This window comes from Rhineura floridana, chromosome 9, assembly GCF_030035675.1.
Source record: "Rhineura floridana isolate rRhiFlo1 chromosome 9, rRhiFlo1.hap2, whole genome shotgun sequence".
Classification (NCBI taxonomy): domain Eukaryota; kingdom Metazoa; phylum Chordata; class Lepidosauria; order Squamata; family Rhineuridae; genus Rhineura; species Rhineura floridana.
The window spans coordinates 28618356-28636563 of record NC_084488.1 but is presented as its reverse complement, the minus strand read 5'-3'; the positions used below and the strand labels follow the sequence as shown (position 1 = coordinate 28636563).

General features: G+C 41.4%; 1 protein-coding gene across 1 annotated transcript in view; it reads left to right on the top strand.

The window, feature by feature from the left end:
- GABRA4 (gamma-aminobutyric acid type A receptor subunit alpha4) overlaps nucleotides 1-18208 on the top strand; it is a 76464-nt gene that overhangs the window by 23811 nt on the left and 34445 nt on the right. The window contains exons 3-6 of the mRNA XM_061584293.1: nucleotides 7245-7312; nucleotides 9017-9237; nucleotides 9337-9419; nucleotides 10626-10769. Of these exons, the coding sequence (XP_061440277.1) occupies nucleotides 7245-7312; nucleotides 9017-9237; nucleotides 9337-9419; nucleotides 10626-10769 (516 nt within the window). The remainder of the gene's footprint in view (nucleotides 1-7244; nucleotides 7313-9016; nucleotides 9238-9336; nucleotides 9420-10625; nucleotides 10770-18208) is intronic.

Below are 18208 nucleotides of genomic sequence, written 5' to 3'. Positions count from 1 at the left end.
ATGTGAGGTTTTTCAGGTGATGATTTTAAGCAGTGGCACAATTATGATGACTTATGAATCCAAAATGGAAAGTCGGGAAAAAAGTATATGAGAAGATAAAGAATTTTGAATGAGAAAATTGCAGGAGCTGATTGAGGTGACTGTGATCTGAACATAACTTGTGCGTTGCTGTTTTGTTGGGAAAGACAGCACTTGCTGGAGACCTTTTCTTCTGAATGGATCTTTCAACTATAATTTACAAGCTGTGGACAGGGGTAATTTTACACGCTTTTATTTTGTGTTCGGATAGCAGCTTGAAACCTCCATATTGGGCCAATGAGAAAAAATTCCTGTTGCTCGTTGTTCATTGCTTTCTTTCTGCATTTTGACACAAAGTGACATTTGTGAGTACAACAATATTATGCGCAAGGCAAATATGCCTTACCTTTTAACAGCTTCCTGCTAGGTTACAAGGTTAAAAGAGCTCAATAAACCAGCAAGTTGAAAGGCTTTGAAAAAGATAGGACGTGTTCCTCTTCTCCCTAGTCAAGTGTAAGAACAATTGGATTCCTGCATTAGACATTTGTAGAAAATATGATAAAGGTCTTTGTTAAGTTACATCTTTTCCCCCAATAAAACCATCTCTATGATTATACCATGTAAACCTGCCCATTTGGAGAAATCATAAGAACAAAAGAACATAAGTTGATGTGGCCTGATGATGTAGACAACGTGCTTGCGATGATGCAGCCAGCAACATGTCCTCTCGACCCTTGCCCTTCTTGGCTTATTAAAGCTTGCTGAGGGGGTTTGACTGAGTGGATCCAGAATGTGGTCAATGCATTGTTGCATTTCCAGCCACCCTGAAAGAGGCGGTGATCCGACCACTCCTGAAAAAGCCGATCCTGGACCCATTGGTCTTCGACAATTACCGACCGGTTGCAAATACCCACTTTTTAGGGAAGGTGCTTGAGGGAGTTGTGGTGCAGCAATTGCAAGTACTCTTGGATGAAACAGATGATCTTGACCCATTCCAGTCTGGGTTCAGGCCTGGTTAAGGGACTCAATCTGCCTTGGTCGCCCTGATGGATGAACTTTATTGGGAGAAGGATAGGAAGAGTGAGACCCTGTTACTCTTACTTCATCTCTCAGCGGCTTTTGATACCATTGACCATGGTATCCTTCTGGACCAACTTGGTGAGATGGGTATTGGAGGCACTGTTTTACAGTGGTTCTGATCCTATCTCCAAGGTCATTTTCAGAGAATAGCATTGGGTGATTGTCTTTCAGCCCCCTGGCAGTTGTGATGTGGGGTGCTGCAGGGTACCATCTTGTCCCCCATGCTGTTTAACATCTATATGAAGCCCTTGGGAGCAGTCATCAGGATATTTGGGGCAAGGTGTCAGCAGTACGCTGATGATACCCAGCTCTATTTCTTTGTAATATCTGAATTGGGAGAGGTTGTGCAAGCCCTCGACCACTGTCTGGACTTGGTGGTGGGCTGGATGAGAGCCAATAAACTGAGTCTGAATCCTAGCAAGATGGAGGCACTGTGGGTTGGTGGTTCCTAAGTTCAGGTAATTGGTCAGTTGCCTGCTTTGGATGGGGTCGTACTCCCTCTGAAAGAGCAGGTCCGTAGTCTGGGGGTGCTCCTGGATCCATCTTTATTGCTAGAGGCCCAGGTGACCTCAGTGGCTCAGAGTGCCTTTTAACAGCTTCGGCTGGTAAGTCAGCTGTGGCCGTTTCTGGACCAGGATAGCCTGACCACTGTTGCCCACACACTGGTAACCTCTAGGCTGGATTACTGTAATGTGCTGTATGGTGGGCTGCCCTTGAAGTTGGTCTGGAAGCTGCAAAATGCTGGTGCAAAATGCAGCGGCGAGACTGTTCACTGGGGCAGGGTATCACCAACATGTCACCCCACTGCTGAAAGAATTGCACTGGCTGCCTATTTGCTACTGGTCCAAGTTTAAGGTTCTAGTCTTGGTGTACAAAGCCCTATACAGCTTGGGACCAGGATACCTGAAAGGCTATCTTATCCCTTATATACCCAGTCAATCACTGTGCTCTGCAGGTGAGAGCCTCCTGCAGATAGCATCTTATCAGGAGTTCTGTTCTGCACAGCATAGGAAATGGACCTTTAGTGTAGTGTCACCTACCGTGTGGAATTCCCTCCTCTTAAATATTAGACAGGTGCCATCTCTGTTATCTTTTCATGCCTATTGAAGACTTTCTTCTTTCAACAAGCCTTTTAAGTTGAGACCTTATCGCAGTCTGTGTCTGTGTTGGAATTGCTTTTTAATATGTTTTAAACTTTTTTTAAAAAAAGAAAGATCTCTTGAAAGCTCTTAAAAATGTTTTTAAAGATGTTTTGTTTTAATGTATTTTAACGTCAGTTTTTATGATGTTTTAAAGTGTTTTTAGTGCTTTTGTTTGCCGCCCTGGGCTCCTGCTGGGAGGAAGGGCGGGATATAAGTGAGTGAGTGAATGAATGAATGAATGAATAAATAAATGAATAAATGAATAAATGAATAAATAAAAGATCCCTGCTGGATCAGACTAAAGGCCCACCTAGTCCAGCATTCTGTTCTCACAGTAGACAATCAGATAACTATAGGAAGCTCACAAGCAGGACATGTGCAACAGCACTCTCCCCAGTTGTGAGTCCTGGCAACTGGTATTCAGAATCAGACTGCCTCTGACTATGGAAGCAACCTTCATGGTTGATAGCCTTGTATAGCCTTTTCTTCCATGAGGATACTAGAGGCCTTGTAGCAGGTACCTTCACTATCTGATGGATGGTCACCAGGGACAGAGTCTTCTCAGTTACGACATTCAGAATATGGAACCTTCTCCTTGAGGTGTTTGTTTGATGCCACTCTTCTCTTCTTATGATGTGAAGTTAAAATAGTTTGACTTGTTTACATGGGGTTTTTTTTGGGGGGGGGGAGAATACAAACATTTTTTGGCTATTCTGACAATTTCACCGGATAGTTTAGTCATCTGATTATTGTAGTTTTATTGTTTGAAGCTATTTTTCTTGGCCATCTTGAATACTTACAGCAGAAAAATGGGATATAATTAATTAAAATTGTTGTCATTTCTTTCTTTATATTTGGATCTATACAGCTCAGGGCCATTGAAAATTACAATTTACTTTTAAAAAATGTATTAAAAAGAAAAATTCCATAAGGAATAGAGATAGTTACACATGTGTCTGTTGGGAATCCTCATGTCTGAAGCTGCCACCCTCATATTCCTTTAAACACATCTCCTGGTGAGGAGGAGGGGGATCTTTTGCTGGTATCTAAACTAAAGAGATAAAAGGTCCCTACTGCTGTAAGAAGTAACAGGTAGGCCTGAAGTTTTGTGCTATGTTACTTGAGAGCATAGATACACGGAGCTCAGATCGCCAGCTTGTGTCTCAAACACTGTTCTTCAATACACTTCCACAATTCACGTGAAAAGGCAGGTTTTGGAGTATGAGGTGATTCTATGCTGGCAGAATACATTTGTTGAAACCTTGAGGAAAAATTACCTCTGCTGTTCTGATGCTATCTTAAACAATGGGATTCTTTCTGCTAGGCATGAGGGAAATCTGCCAAGATGGCAAGAGAAAGCTTGATTTAGGGTCTGCATGTTCCTTGGGAAGCTGCCAAATTTATTATATTGAAGATTGTTGCAAGAGATGCCTGCATGTCTTTATAATAATTCATATGGCTTAATAGGTCGGGAAAACCAGGCGGGAGGTGGGAGTAGTCTAGGGTGCCTGCTTAGTTGCCATATCTCCAGCTTCAAATGAACCAGATCCTTACAAGATTTCCCCTAATAATTTCATAAACAGTACCCAAATCGATGGCAAGAACCTACAAAGTCATAAATTGTTTAGAACAGGGATTGGGAACCTGAGGCCCTCCACGTGTTGGTGGACTATAACTTGCATCATCCCTAACCCTTGGCCATGTTGGCTGGAGACTGATGAAGGTTGGAGTTTCACAACATCGGGAGGGCCACAAGTTTCCCATTCCTGACTTAGTCCCAACATATCTTGGAGACCTCCTCCTTCTCCAGTGTGTCCCATTGTGATCTCTGAGACCCACTGAAGGTGCTGCCCCCTTGATATTAGTGCATCAGACAGCAAGAGCATGGAGGGAGGCATTCCTGGTGTTGGCTCCTGCCTGCCCAGTTCTTTCCCACTGCAGACTTGCCAAAGTGGGAGCCTGAGTACCTTTCAAAAGGATCAAAGTAATAAATGTGTTATGGATAAAGGTCATCCATATCTTTATGGAAGTTGAATTATGTGCCCAAACAAGCTTCAGTTTATCCTGCCTTCAATTTCAAATATACCTATTTGAGACAAAACAGCTTTTGTAGGCAGCAAAGAATGTCAGCAAGTATGCTACTTTTTTTTTTTAAAACACCCTCTAATAAGGGTGAATTATTTTGTAGAAATGTTATGGACACTGTTGCTAACACTGTTTGTTATAACCATTTGAAAAACTGAAACTTAGGACAGTCACAGGTAATAATTTATTTATTTATTAGATTTATATCCCGTCCTTTCTCCCAGTAGGAGCCCAGGGCGGCCAGTAGACGTTGGTGACTTGTTTTCTGCTGCCTGCATTAGGGTGACCATAACTCAGCTTATTAAGACAAGATATGTATGAGCCTTTTGGCTGCACACACAGCAACTTGCTTTGCTGTGAGCTGCAATTAAGCCAGGAAGTGTCTAGTTCACCATTGTTTCCTGTTTTGTCTGAACTGGGAAATGTGGGTTACCAGCTTCAGAACAAGCCAAGGCCTTAAACCACACTTCGGTTGGTTTAATATGCTGGCTTGTTCTGGAGCTAACAGCAAAGGAAGGAGTAAAGGGGTAAAAGGCTCATGCCTGTCTCAGCTTAAATAAGCCAAGATATTATTATCATAACCAGTTCACAATGAGTAAACTTTGATAACAATAACCTAGGTCACTTCCAGGTTACCTCCTCATTGAGCATTCATCCTGATTATTTTCCTGACTTTTCAGGGAGGTTGTATGTCATTGGCTGTTTATTGAGCATTTATTCTGATTTGTGTAAAGAGTGATTATACAATGTTGCATCATCAATTGTTTCTCACATTTTCCAGTGCATTTTCCTTACTGCAAAAAAAAGTCCTATTCTTTTTAGAAGCAGATTTGTTGTGCAAATGTACCAAATCCACTTTAATTGTACAACCTGAATTTGCTAGTATGTGATTTTGCCTCACTAACACACTGAATGATTGAACTGGCCATAATTTGCCAAATTAAAAAGGTAAAAAAACATCTAGCCGAAGCTGTTTGTGCAACTTCTACAGCTGTTAAATAAGTATGATTGAAATTTGCAACAGTTGATCAAGAGTGGCCTATAGACTTGAGTTTCACAGATTCTGAGTAATGAATACTCAGCCAGTGAATATGCACTTTGTCTTCAGCAAGGCTGTTGCCACTGGCTTATGGTAAAATGGGTGGTATGTTATACCTGTATAGGATCATATGGCAATGATGAAAGGGAAATTATGTTAATATTGCCTGGCTCTCTTGAGATCAACCTTTGTGGCACTGAGGTCTGGAACCCTGCTCAACTGATTCTATCATGAAACAGAGGGCTTGTATATGGTTGAATACTAACAGGTGAAGAGAGTAATGTCTTAGTGAGTGAGAGGCACTGAATGGCAGCAAAATATGTAAAGTGACTTATAACTGCTGAAGCTAAGCAGGAGTGGCTGCTTAGATGGGAGAACTACTTGAGAAATATATGAAAGCCCTTCTGAACTCTTCAGAGGAATAGGGGGGTTTACATTATTAACAACAAATAACTAATTTCATTTGTCATAAAAGTGCCCATTCCAGGGAAGTGTAGTCAGGGATGTCAAACTCAAATGGCTTGAAGGTCAGATTCCCCACTCAGCAGATGCTCAGAGGCCGTAGCATAATTGTTTCACTAAAAATGATCAGATTTACCGGAGTTCCATAGCAATTCATCAACAATCTGTTTGAGGTGTGGTGGGGTGCCATAGATTCCATTGGGAAACCTTAAATCTCTCTTTTTCCCACTTCTGGTGAAATTGCATCTCACTCTGGATAGGTTCACATATAGGATTGAGCCCTGTGCCCACCAATTCACTCCTCCCCCTCCTTCTTCCCTTTGTACTTGCCACTTAATTAGTTACTTTCTGGTTGCTGGCAAGACTTAGTTTGCCATTGCATCCAAACTATGGTTTGTACCTGCTCTGCAAACCAGGAATGTAAAACAGAGTTTGATCTTAGTGTGCTATACTGCTTTGCAAAACAAGCACAAATCATAGTTTGCTAGCCTGCAGTGAAGGCTGGTGGCTCCATGTCAGTGGAGCAGTGGAATCTGCTCCAGGCTCTAGACCAAACTTTTGAGGAAGTGTCCAAGGTGCTGACCCTAGGTTAAGCATCTTGGACAACTCCTTGAAAGTTCAGAATAAAACCAGGAATGGATTCCACTGTCCCACTGACATGGAGCCACCAGCCATGTCTTCTAGGTTGGATGTAAGTGGTCTGTGGCAAATGGCATGGTCTGCAGAAAATGGAGTATATAAATGGAGGAGAGAGAGGGTGTGTGGACGTGGGAGCATTTGAGTACTGCAGTGTGGTGTAGTGGTTAAGGTGTTGGACTACGACCTGGGAGACCAGGGTTCAAATCCCCACATAGCCATGGAGCTCACTGGGTGACCTTGGGCCAGTCACTGCCTCTCAGCCTCATGAAAACCCTATTCATAGGGTCTCCATAAGTTGGAATTGACTTGAAGGCAGTACAATTACATTTTTTGTTTCTGTAGTGCCAAACCATGGTTCAGTGTTATGTATGAACTGAGCCTTTGTGAATGCAATTGTATATTCCATTAACCTGGTTTGAACTATGGCTTGAAGGATCAGACTCTTTTTTTCTTTTTTAAAAAAATTCTTTTCTCTAATCTTCATATACATGTATTTTCTTGCCCATGTCAACAAGAAACAAAATATTTTTAAACCTTATCTGAATTATACCAGTGTACTTATGTAAGCAAAGAGAATGGTATGAAAACCAACAATATACAAGAACCTCCAAGTGCAACAGGTTAGAAGAACATGTTGCCTGCACATTTTCCTCCAATTAGTCCAATGAATTGTCAAAGTGACAATTGCATAAGATGTGGCATTATTTGCTAGTACAATTTTCCTGTTTTAAACCGGAAACATTTCAAATTTCCTTGCTCACTTCCTTTTTATATATTAGGTCCTGTTACTGAAGTCAAAACAGATATCTATGTTACCAGTTTTGGACCTGTTTCTGATGTAGAGATGGTATGTATTTCTTGCTATCTTTGATTTTGTATGTTTAAGGTGGTGGTGGGGAAAATTAACCCCAGTAATGAGTGAACGACTAAGTCAAAAGCATTTGTGCACTACTGTCAATCATGCAAAGTAGGGAAGATTAGCAGCAGCTTAATTTTCAGGCTATTTTTAGATGTAGCAGCCCTGATTCTGGTCCTATGCATGCTGGATTTAGACCTTTTTTTTTTTTTAAAGGAAACTCACTTTTAGTAGAATTACCTGCGTTAGAAAGGATATAGCCAGTTCTTTGGAGAACAGGCAACCTAATATAGAATAATTCATAATGTTGTTGAGTGCAAAGAACATCAGTGGCAGGAACAGATACTTTGGGTACTGGAGTCAAAGGCTTACAGTCTGAGCCAAGCAAAGTTGAATTCTGTGAATGGTATATGTTATGCAAAATAAGCACATTTGCTTGAATTTTCTTATTTTGCATAATTTATGCTACTCCTTTAAGTCATGGGGAGGGGCAGGAAACTATGCAGAGCACTGAGGCTGTGCCCTCAACTATTTGAAATCTTATTCAGCAACATCTTGGGCTTCTGAGATTTCACCAGGTTTTGCCCATTCACACTAAAGCATAACTTGTAACTATAAGGGCTAGAAAGCCCCTCCCTGGAATAAAATATAATAAAATGCAAGGTGGGATTCTCAGAAAGTTGAATTCCACACCCAGCTCCATATTCCACACTTTTCTGTACTCCTATGAAATCACAGCAAATACAAAGTCCTGACTTCAGTCTACATCACCCTGGATAAATCTGTGCATTATTGAGTACATGTTCTGAAGTGCTTTGTGATTTTGCAACTAGTTCATTAAGGTGGCAGTCCTAGTCACATTTACTTGGGACTATGCCTGATTGAACTTAGTGGGACTTATTTCCAAGTAAACATAAGTGCTTGCACCCTAAATCACAAGGGCTAATTTCAATGGAAAAGAACAGCTTCATGTGCACATCGCTTCACATATGGAATTGCCTTCTCCATTGAGGTTTACGTACGTATTCACTCTAATTTCCATATGCCCATTGAGCTTTACACGGGGTTCTGCATTAAGCCGAGTATGTTTGTGTGTGTGTGTGTGTGTGAGAGAGAGAGAGAGATTCACACACAAACACATTTTCTAGTCCTGTGAACACATGTACAAAGAACATGGTAAGACTTTTGTACGTAAGTGAGGGCCAAATTAAAGGCTGCATGATCATTTTGTGGAAGACCTGATATTTCCCTTTTGGGTTATCCCATCTGTGTGTTATTTGTTGAAATTAGATAATATTTCTTTGCTTTTGGCTGATATGAGTAATCACGTGTCCCCACTACATATTTTAATCTGTCCATCTGTTAAAAAAAATAGCACGGAGATAAGAATCATTAACATATGTTAGTGAATTAATCATTTTTTCCAGCTCTGTGCTAGAGTACAAGTTTAATTGCATGCTTCTTGCCATTCTATTATAGTAATTATTTTTGATTGATTTAATATGTATAGCAATTTATTTACATGACTAACATGGAAAATTAAAGTCTTAAAGGAGTACATAGTTCTGTTTAATTGACAGAAATATGTTTAGGGAGTTTACAGTTACCAGTGACTAATTTGTCCTTGAGGGATATTCATAGAAAGGATATTCATATAAAACTTATTACATTTGTGTTTCTTTCAAATTACTGTAGGAGTACACGATGGATGTTTTCTTTCGCCAGACATGGGTGGACAAAAGATTAAAATATGATGGTCCAATTGAAATTCTGAGACTTAACAACTTAATGGTTACCAAAGTGTGGACACCGGACACTTTCTTCCGGAATGGGAAAAAATCTGTCTCGCATAATATGACAGCTCCGAATAAACTTTTTAGAATTATGAGAAATGGCACCATCCTGTATACAATGAGGTAGTTGATTTACCTATCTACCTTTCTGTACTTTTTATTTTACATTTACTGCTGAGACAAAACACCTTCCTGGGACTAATTCCATTTGGTTCTTTATAGGCTCACCATAAGTGCTGAGTGTCCCATGAGATTGGTGGATTTTCCAATGGATGGCCATGCCTGTCCTCTGAAATTTGGGAGTTGTAAGTCACATTGCAGTTGAACCTCTCTGCTTGTGTTTTATGTATGAAACTAGCCAGATAATAGCCAAAGATGCATGTTTGTGCTATGTAAGAAAACGTAGATCAGTTGAAAGTTAATAGAAATGTGGCCTTTGACTTTAGCTAGATGCTCCATCTGCGCTATACTTTTAAAGTGGTATTATACCACTTTAAACAGTCATGGCTTCCTCCAAAGGCTCCTGGGAACTGTAGTTTGTTAATGAGAGTTGTTAGAAGAGTTCCCTGGGAAGAGGGGTTAAACTACTCTGGGGATTGTAGCTCTGTGAGGGGAACAGGTATCACCTAACAACTCTCAGCACCCTTAACAAACTACATTTCCCAGGATGCTTTGGAGAAAGCCATGACTGTTTAATGTGGCATTATACTGCTTAAAATATATAATACAGATAGGGTTGCCAGGTTCAAGGCCTGAGATTGATCCTGTATCTTTAGGAGAAGAGAAAGTCAGCCAAGTGCAGGTGTTCCTGCAACACTGTACAATAAGGCCCCGCTTTACAGCGCTTCGCTAATACAGCAGTCTCAATTAGATGCAATTAGACTAAAGCCCCACTCATATGGCGCTTGTTCAGCTTTTACGGCAGTTTTCAGGGATCACATGCCATTCTATTCAATGGGTTCCGCTTTATGGAGGTTTTCGCTTTACAGCGGGGGTCCAGAACGTAATCCGCTGTATGAGTGGGGTCCTACTGTAATGAGAAAAACCACAAGGTGGAATTCTTCCTTCCCCCTGCACAACTTTTAAAGATACAGAAGACCTCTTGGAGGCCAGGCCCAGCCTCCAAGACAGCCTTTCCCAACCAGTGTGCCTCCAGATGTTGTTGGACCACAATTCCTATCTTTCCTGACCATTGGCAATGCTGGCTGAGGCTGATGGGAGTTGTGGTCCGACAACATCTGGAGGCACACTGGTTGGGAAAGGCTGCTCCAAGAGGTCTTCTGTATCTTTAAAAGTTGTGCAGGGGGAAGGGAGAATTCCACCTTGTGGTTTTTCTCATTACAGTGTTGCAAGAACACCTGCACTTGGCTGATTTTCTCTTCTCCTAAAGATACAGCATCAGTCTCAGGCCCTGAACCTGGCAACTCTAAGTACAGATGAAGCCTCAGCTTGCTTCTTAAGCATAAACTAGGCCCACATCCCATTTGTTTTAATTGTGTATATATTTTCAGATGCATATCCAAAGAGTGAAATGATCTACACCTGGACAAAAGGACCTAAGAATTCCGTGGAAGTACCTGAAGAGTCTTCCAGTTTAGTTCAATATGACCTGCTTGGGCACACAGCATCCACTGATACTGTTAAATCCATTACAGGTAAGAATCTTGTTGAGGGATATTCAACTTAAGATTTGGAATTAGTGGCATAGTTTTGTTTTAGCCAAATATATTTTGGAGATCTTAGTGTAGCCTGAGAGGCACAAGTAGATGACAAATCCTAGACAGGCTTCTGCAGGCTTACCCTAAAACAGGTACAGTGTTGCTGTATGCTGTCTCCCTTCAAAAAACAAAGTAAAAGTGATTGAAAATGCTGTCTGTGAAAATGCAAGTTTGTAGCTGCTGACATGTTTTCATATGGGTACCACTGCAAGTCTTAATGTTTGTGATTTATCATACTACAAATAGGATGCAGATTGTCCAAATAAATCCATATTAGAAATGCTGCAGGAGCAAACACATTAAACATAACAGCTATTATTGCTGGGTTTTATATGTGTTTGTAGTGATAGAAAATAGCAACAGGCAGCAGCAGTGCAAGAAGTGGCACTGTTTAAGATCTGTGGGTGTTTTTTTAAAAAAACAAACTGATGGCTGTTGGTTTTTATATGATGGTATTACTAAAAGTTCTATTGTTGGTACAGGTTTTTTTTTTAAAAAAAATGCTCTAGCAGAGATCATGACAGAATTAAGCAACAGAGGGAGCAGATGTAGCAGGCAGCTTTCCCAGTGGCGTTATTGATAGCAAGATGAAGCAATATTTTCCTAATGTATTGGCTATTATCAGTAAGTGAGATATCGTTGTTCTATCATGGAATGTCAAGCCAAGACTCTTATATTGCTCCTTAGGAAACTGTCTTCGTGATCTTGGCCTGGCCTCAGCATGTACTTGTAATCTGTTTAGCACAACAAGGTCCTGGAATGTAAGAAGAATGGACTTCCCAACCACATGCCTTTACCTTTGCTTCCCCTTGTTTTAAAATTTAGTTTGAACAGTAGCCAAAATCTGGAATAATGGTTTCATACAAGAATTTCCACCAGAAGGCTCAGGTTGTTTATAGTGTTCCTTTAAGTGAGCGGGTGGTAGGTGGGCGGGTGGGTGGAAGAAGGTAGGTGGAAGTGTGGCAATTAATTGAATAGTTCAATCTTGCTTTGCGTTCTAGCAAGCAATTTTTACTGTGTGGAATAAAGAACATCAATAAGGTGGAATAAAGAACGTCAATAAGGTGGATTTGTGTTCTACCCTGCAAACAGCTGCACTTTAGAGCAGAGCTGAACAACTTATGTCCCACCAAGCCAGTCTGGTGGCCCACTAGGGGCTTGATATACCTCCTGTGTGTGCTCTGTAAAAACAAAGGTGGAAAAACACTGGCAAGCATGCAGCCAGCTCCGACACATTTCTAGTGGGCTATGCTTGGTTCCATAGGTCACAATCTATGTAGACAAGACCATGGTAGAAGGCATATGAGCCTGGTGTATGTTTGATCATCCTTAGTCCTTTACATGCTTGGCTTTGAAACTCATTTTCTCCTGTGTAGAGCTTTTTGATAGGTCCTGAGCCTTACTCAGATAGGATGGGATGCCTTCCCATTTTTCTTCAAGTGAACCTATAACCATCCCAGTACCCTTTTTTACCCACTCTGAGCACTGGACTGGTCCTGAGCCATGTGACACTTAATGGTGATTTATGTGAAGTACACTTGTTGCTATGGTAACTCTCCCAGCTTGGATTCAAGTTGAGGTCCTTGTCTCTCTCCCCACTCCCACCCCCACCTCCATCCTTTTGCTTCTTTCTTATACAGTACATCAGGTGTGGGGACCCTTTGGCCCTCCAGATGTTGCTGAACTACAGCTCCCATCAGCCCAGAAAGCATGACCAATGGACAGGGGTGATAGGAGTTGTAGTCCAGCAACATCTGGAGGGTCAAAGTTTCCCCACACCTGCTATACATTATGGCAGTGCTGTCTCGTCCACAGGTTTCTTTGAAGTGTGTATAACAAAAAGGTAACACAGCAATCAGATCCAGTCTGCTAATCTATTCTTTTTGTGGGCCTCTGTGCAGTTCCATATATGGGTTATGTGCCAGAGACAGCTGAGGCAGGACACACTCCAGTTATGAAGGGGCTCTGGGCAAAGTGTTCTCTAGGGGGCTCCCTCTTCTGTCAGAGGACCCTGCCCGGCCTATCAATCTACTCGGAGGCATTGTACAAGGTCAAAAGGGTGGCTAGATCTAACTGCCTGGCACTGCATGGGGTGCCAGGTCAGATAAGAATCAAGAGGGACCCAAGGCAGGCATCAGCAGTGGTGGATACCTGGCAGCTGCCCAAGGATTCCAGATGGCAACATCTGCCTTGAGTTCAGGGAACATTCTAGAGCTTTAGATAGGGAGGTGTCACTCTTGCCTTTCTTCTTGAGAGGAGATTTTCTTGCATGCCTTCAGAGGCAGGTGAGTGTTTTCTCTCTCAGTACCTTCCAACAATGATGCTATAGCAGTAGCTCAGGAATCGTTCTCTGGGGAATGTCTTGTTCACAGCTAGTTTTTTAAACAATCTTCCTCTTTTTTTTAGACAGGTAGGGGCTTTTGTTTTAGTGTTCTAGTATAATTGCTAGATCTGTTGCAGTGGTAAAAATGCAGGTTTACAGTGTAAAAAAGTGGGGGAGGAAATCACTGCCATTTCAGCAGCCTCCTCCCACTCAAAACATTATGGTGTCCCTCAAATTATCTGCAGTTTTACGATCCTGAAATTGCCTTCCCAAATCTCAAACCATTTCTATATCACTTTGGGTTCAGTCAGTGCTAGGTTATGCCATCAAATATTATCTCCTGCCACCTTCAGATGTTGTGGGCACCACTCCCCCAATTCAAATCTTCCAACAAGAAATTGACACCCTTCTCCAGAAGATGTGGTTGAGCTGCTTCTGAGAACTAAAGATTGCCACACTGCTACTTTACTGTGCCAAAGAAGGATTAAGGTTCCCAACCTGTTCTCAGTCCTTGAGGTGTCAACATTTCATTTGGTTTAAGAAATTTCACCTGGTGTCTCTAGCAGACATATTTCCCATTCTCAGTACATGGAGTGTAGACTTTAAGCCCTTATGGTTGCATAGTTCCATATTTCTGTAAACTGACAGCCCAAGGAATGTCTTTGATTTGCAGCAGGAGACTATTGCTTCTAATATTGCATTCTCTCTTTTTCCATGGCATTGAAAGTATTTATCAAATGAATGGCAGATGTTGGTTATCTTAGAATTAGGCTTCTTGTGGGGAATGGATGTCCTCAAAATAATTCATATGACAGTTGGTCACCTTGATTTTCTTGGTCTCTATATTATTGTGAAGTTTCACCTGGTACCAAGTGGATTCAATTTATTGATGGGATCCTTGACTTGGTCCAGGCACAAGCTTACCCCCCCAAGGATCAAGCAGACTTTGTGGCTGTTCTGATCACTGTTTGCCTACCTATCTATTCCATGCCAGTAAACTCATCATACCTAACAATGCATGGTCTGATGACAGATCGTTATACTTATCTCAGGATATTTTCTCTCCAACTATGGTTTCTATGGACTTTCAGTTGAGACTGATGGTTATTCTGAGTCAGTTATTGCATATAGTTTGTTGGACCAGTATAATTTGACATAGGAGTGAGTATCTAGAGTGACACTACATACTAGCCTTCCCCAGTGATGTTTTGGACTGTAGTACTCATCATCCCTGACTATTGGCCATACTGGTTGGAGCTGATGGGAGTTAGTTCAACACATCTGGAGGGCACCTGGTTGTGGATGGCTGCTGTATACCTTTCACAGCAACCACTGGTACTGAGAAGAAACATTTGCCCCATCTCCCAGGCTGTGTGGGGGCAAAAACCTCTCTGAAAGGAAAAAGCAGGAGGACCAGTTACCTGGACAGAGCTTTAGATTGTTGCTGGAGGCCCAAAATACATGGGGCTCCACAAACGACCATTCAAAGAACACCAATTTCAGATAAATAACCTATTTTGTTTTTCTTGACTATATCCTGGACCCTTTACAGAATGACACGTGAACCATCAAATCAGGCAATAGCAAATAACCTGCCCATGGTAGAAATCTGGATGAGGACCCAAAGAGTTACCTTAGGAGTGCTTGATGGCTTGAGCGGTTTTGTTAAAATCCCTTTTTCAATTGAGTGGAAAACTTCCATCCTGTGGCATCAGCTACTTTTGAAACTCCCTTCAGTTTCAGAAGAGGTTTTCTGTCTGGCATTAGGCTTATTGTGTGAGAAACACAGTCAAAAACTCTTTGGGCATTTGGGATTAATCGTATGATTCTTTGAATCCAGGCCTTATAATTTTTTGTTGCTAGCTTTTGCATCTTTCATTGTGTGAATTGAATCCCTAAAGATGCAACCACATATATGTTTGTCATCTGCTTAGACATAAGATCCTGTTTTGTATCTTAACACGTCCACAATGGTTTTGTGATAGCAAATTCCACTTTTTAATGTAGTGTAAAATAGCATCTTTTCTTTCATACAGCTCCTTTAATTGTATTTCTCCATCATGTCAATTTTGATCAACAACTCATTTGAATCAGCCCTACTTGTCTTAATCTTTCTTGATGCATCTTGACACATTTGCCATGACTGTAGCCTCCATTCAGAGCTTGGGATCTCCTAGGTGTGGAATACAAATTAGAACCCGAAGCTAAACTCAACTCTTTACTTAGTTCCAAGCATTATTTATGAATTACTTGGCAGTTTAAATGACAATGGAATTATGAAGATAAATGAAAAAAAATACTTTTTTTGTCTTAACAATGTCTGCTTGATATTCCTATTATCAAGGGCCTGATCTCAGTGGTAAATCTCATGTAGAAAGTCCCTTGTTCAATCTGTGGCATCTTCAGGTAGGGCTGGAAAAGACTCCTATCTGAAATTCTGGAGAGCGTCTGATAGCCAGACCAAGAGCAGGAACCTGTGGACCTCTAGATGTTGCTGAACTACAACTCCCATAATCTCTGATCATGACAGGGCTGATGGGAGTCGCATTTCAGCAATATGTGGGGCTGCCCTTGAACAAGTGTCAATTGGTTCAGAATGTGGCTGCCACGGTTCTGATGGGAACCACTTGATTGGATTCATAATACATGGATCCTTCACCAGCTTCATTGCTACCATTTTGCTTCCAGGCTTAATTCAAGGTACTGATCTTTTCCTTTTCAAACCTGGGACCCACCTGTAGCTCAAATGTGCATTTGAGGACCCATGCAGTGAGGTGGGAAAAAGGAAACTTTTCTGGGGGTGAAAAGAAGCTTTCAGTGCTTTATTTTTCTGTGGAAAATTTTAAGAACATAAGAAGAGCCTGCTGGATCAGGCCAGTGGCTCCTCTAGTCCAGCATCCTTTTCTCACAGTGGCCAACCAGTTGCCCATGGGAAGCCTGTGAACAGGACTTAAGTACAAGAGCATTCTCCCCTCCTGCAGTTTCCAGAAACTGATATTTGGAAGCATGCTGCCTCTGACAATCTTCCATTTCACAAGTTCATTTGTAACAATGAATGGAAGCTGACTGCAAACAGTATTCGGCAAACTTGGCAGTTTCAGCTTTATTTACTGAATACAAGTAAAATACACATGGTAAATTCTAGATCATTTTCTGGAGGAGGAGTGGGGAACCTCAGGGCCAGGGGTCAAATGTGGCCCTTTGGTCTCTTTATCTGGCCCTTAAGACTCTTCACAGGCCATGCCAACTCCATAGGCCACACCCCTTGCTGGCCCTGCTTTACATTCCTCCCCTGCACTCCCTGCTAGAATGTGTCCTTGAACTTTAATCATGCCTCTTGTTTAATAATGCCTGGATGGGGGAGATGTTATGTGCAGACACGTCTGACTTTTATGTGTCTGGACTGCAGCCTACTATAAAAGGATGAGAATCACACTTGCTACTGCACCCACCCTTGGCATGTGGCTCCTCAAAGGTTCCCTCTAGGAAATGTAACTTTTTGGCCAATAAAGGTTCCTTACCCCTGTTCTAGGGCATCAGGAAATGTTCCAATGCAAAGTTGCAAACTGAGAATTGTCCAGTACAAATTCTTTTTCTTTCTTTCTTTCTTTCTTTCTTTCTTTCTTTCTTTCTTTCTTTCTTTCTTTCTTTCTTTCTTTCTTTCTTTCTTTCTTTCTTTCTTTCTTTCTTTCTTTCTTTCTTTCTTTCTTTCTTTCTTTCTTTCTTTCTTTCTTTCTTTCTTTCTTTCTTTCTTTCTTTCTTTCTTTCTTTCATAGACAGACAGACAGACAGACAGACAGATAGATTTGTATGATGGCAATGCTGCTTATATGACCCAACAGTCTTTTGGTCAGGTTGTGATTCAGTAGTGGGTCCCAACTGAAGACAAATGGTTTAAAGCTTGGAACCACAAGTCGGTAACCTGCAGCCTGGGAGTCACATGTGGCCCCAGCCTCATTTTATGTGACCCCCTCCAATACCTCTCCTGCCCCTGTTCCCCATCTCATCCCAGTTCCTTCCTTTTTGTTCATTTCCTCCATATGTTTCCTGGCTTTTTAAAGTGCTTTCCCCTCTTTTTTTTGCTTCAGAACAATTGGAAGGGGCAGGATTTTATCTGATAAAATACATTGATGGTTTTAAAAAACTCCCCCCCCCAGTTGTATAACCCTAGCAGCTTGAGAAAAATGGGTACGCTTCTGTTGTGTGTGTGGTGTTTTGCACGCATATGAATATAGCACACTAAAATTAGAAAGAGATTACTTTCAGTTGTTCTCTCAAACATTAGCTATTGGCCTCCGGTACTTTTTTTAAAAAAAGAATTCTCTGTATGCTTATTTGAGAGTAATCCCATCAAACCCTGTGGGGCTTACTTCTGAGTAAACCCGCACTGGGAATTCTAATCTGAGGTAACAATGGTGAAAATAGAAGCAGGACTGACTTTATTCTGGATTAGTTAATCCAGAACCTCTTTTGACTCTGGCTCTGCCCACAACTGGCATGTGGCCCCTGACAGATAATCCCCACAAAAACTGAGCCCTCAGCAGATGCTTTTTTTTTTGCCCACCCCTGCTCTAAACAGCCCAGGACACAAAAATCACACATCCCCCTACTCTCCTGCACGGGTCTACATGACAATTCTGATCCACCTTGGATGCCCTCGTTGAGGTGCCCCTGCTGTCAGACACAGATAAAGCAGCTGCCTGCCTTAAAGAGGGCCTTTTCAGCTGTGATGCCCAGAATTTGGAAAGACCCTCCCATGAGGGATATACATGACTGCCTGCTTGTAGACAGGCAGTAATGACTATTTTATTTCAGCAGGTTTTCCAGATCAGTACTGTTAACAAGGGATTGTTTTTGCTGCTGAATTTTAAATTCTGATATTTTAATCAGATCTAAATTGTTTTAAATGAATTTGGGGGGTTGGCTTTTTAAAAATAGTTTTACATTGGTTATTTATAGTGTATCTTTTTAACTTGCATACCACTTTGAATGCCTCATTAGAAAGCTGGAATAGGTGATGATGATAGATGATGATGATCATCATCATCATAAT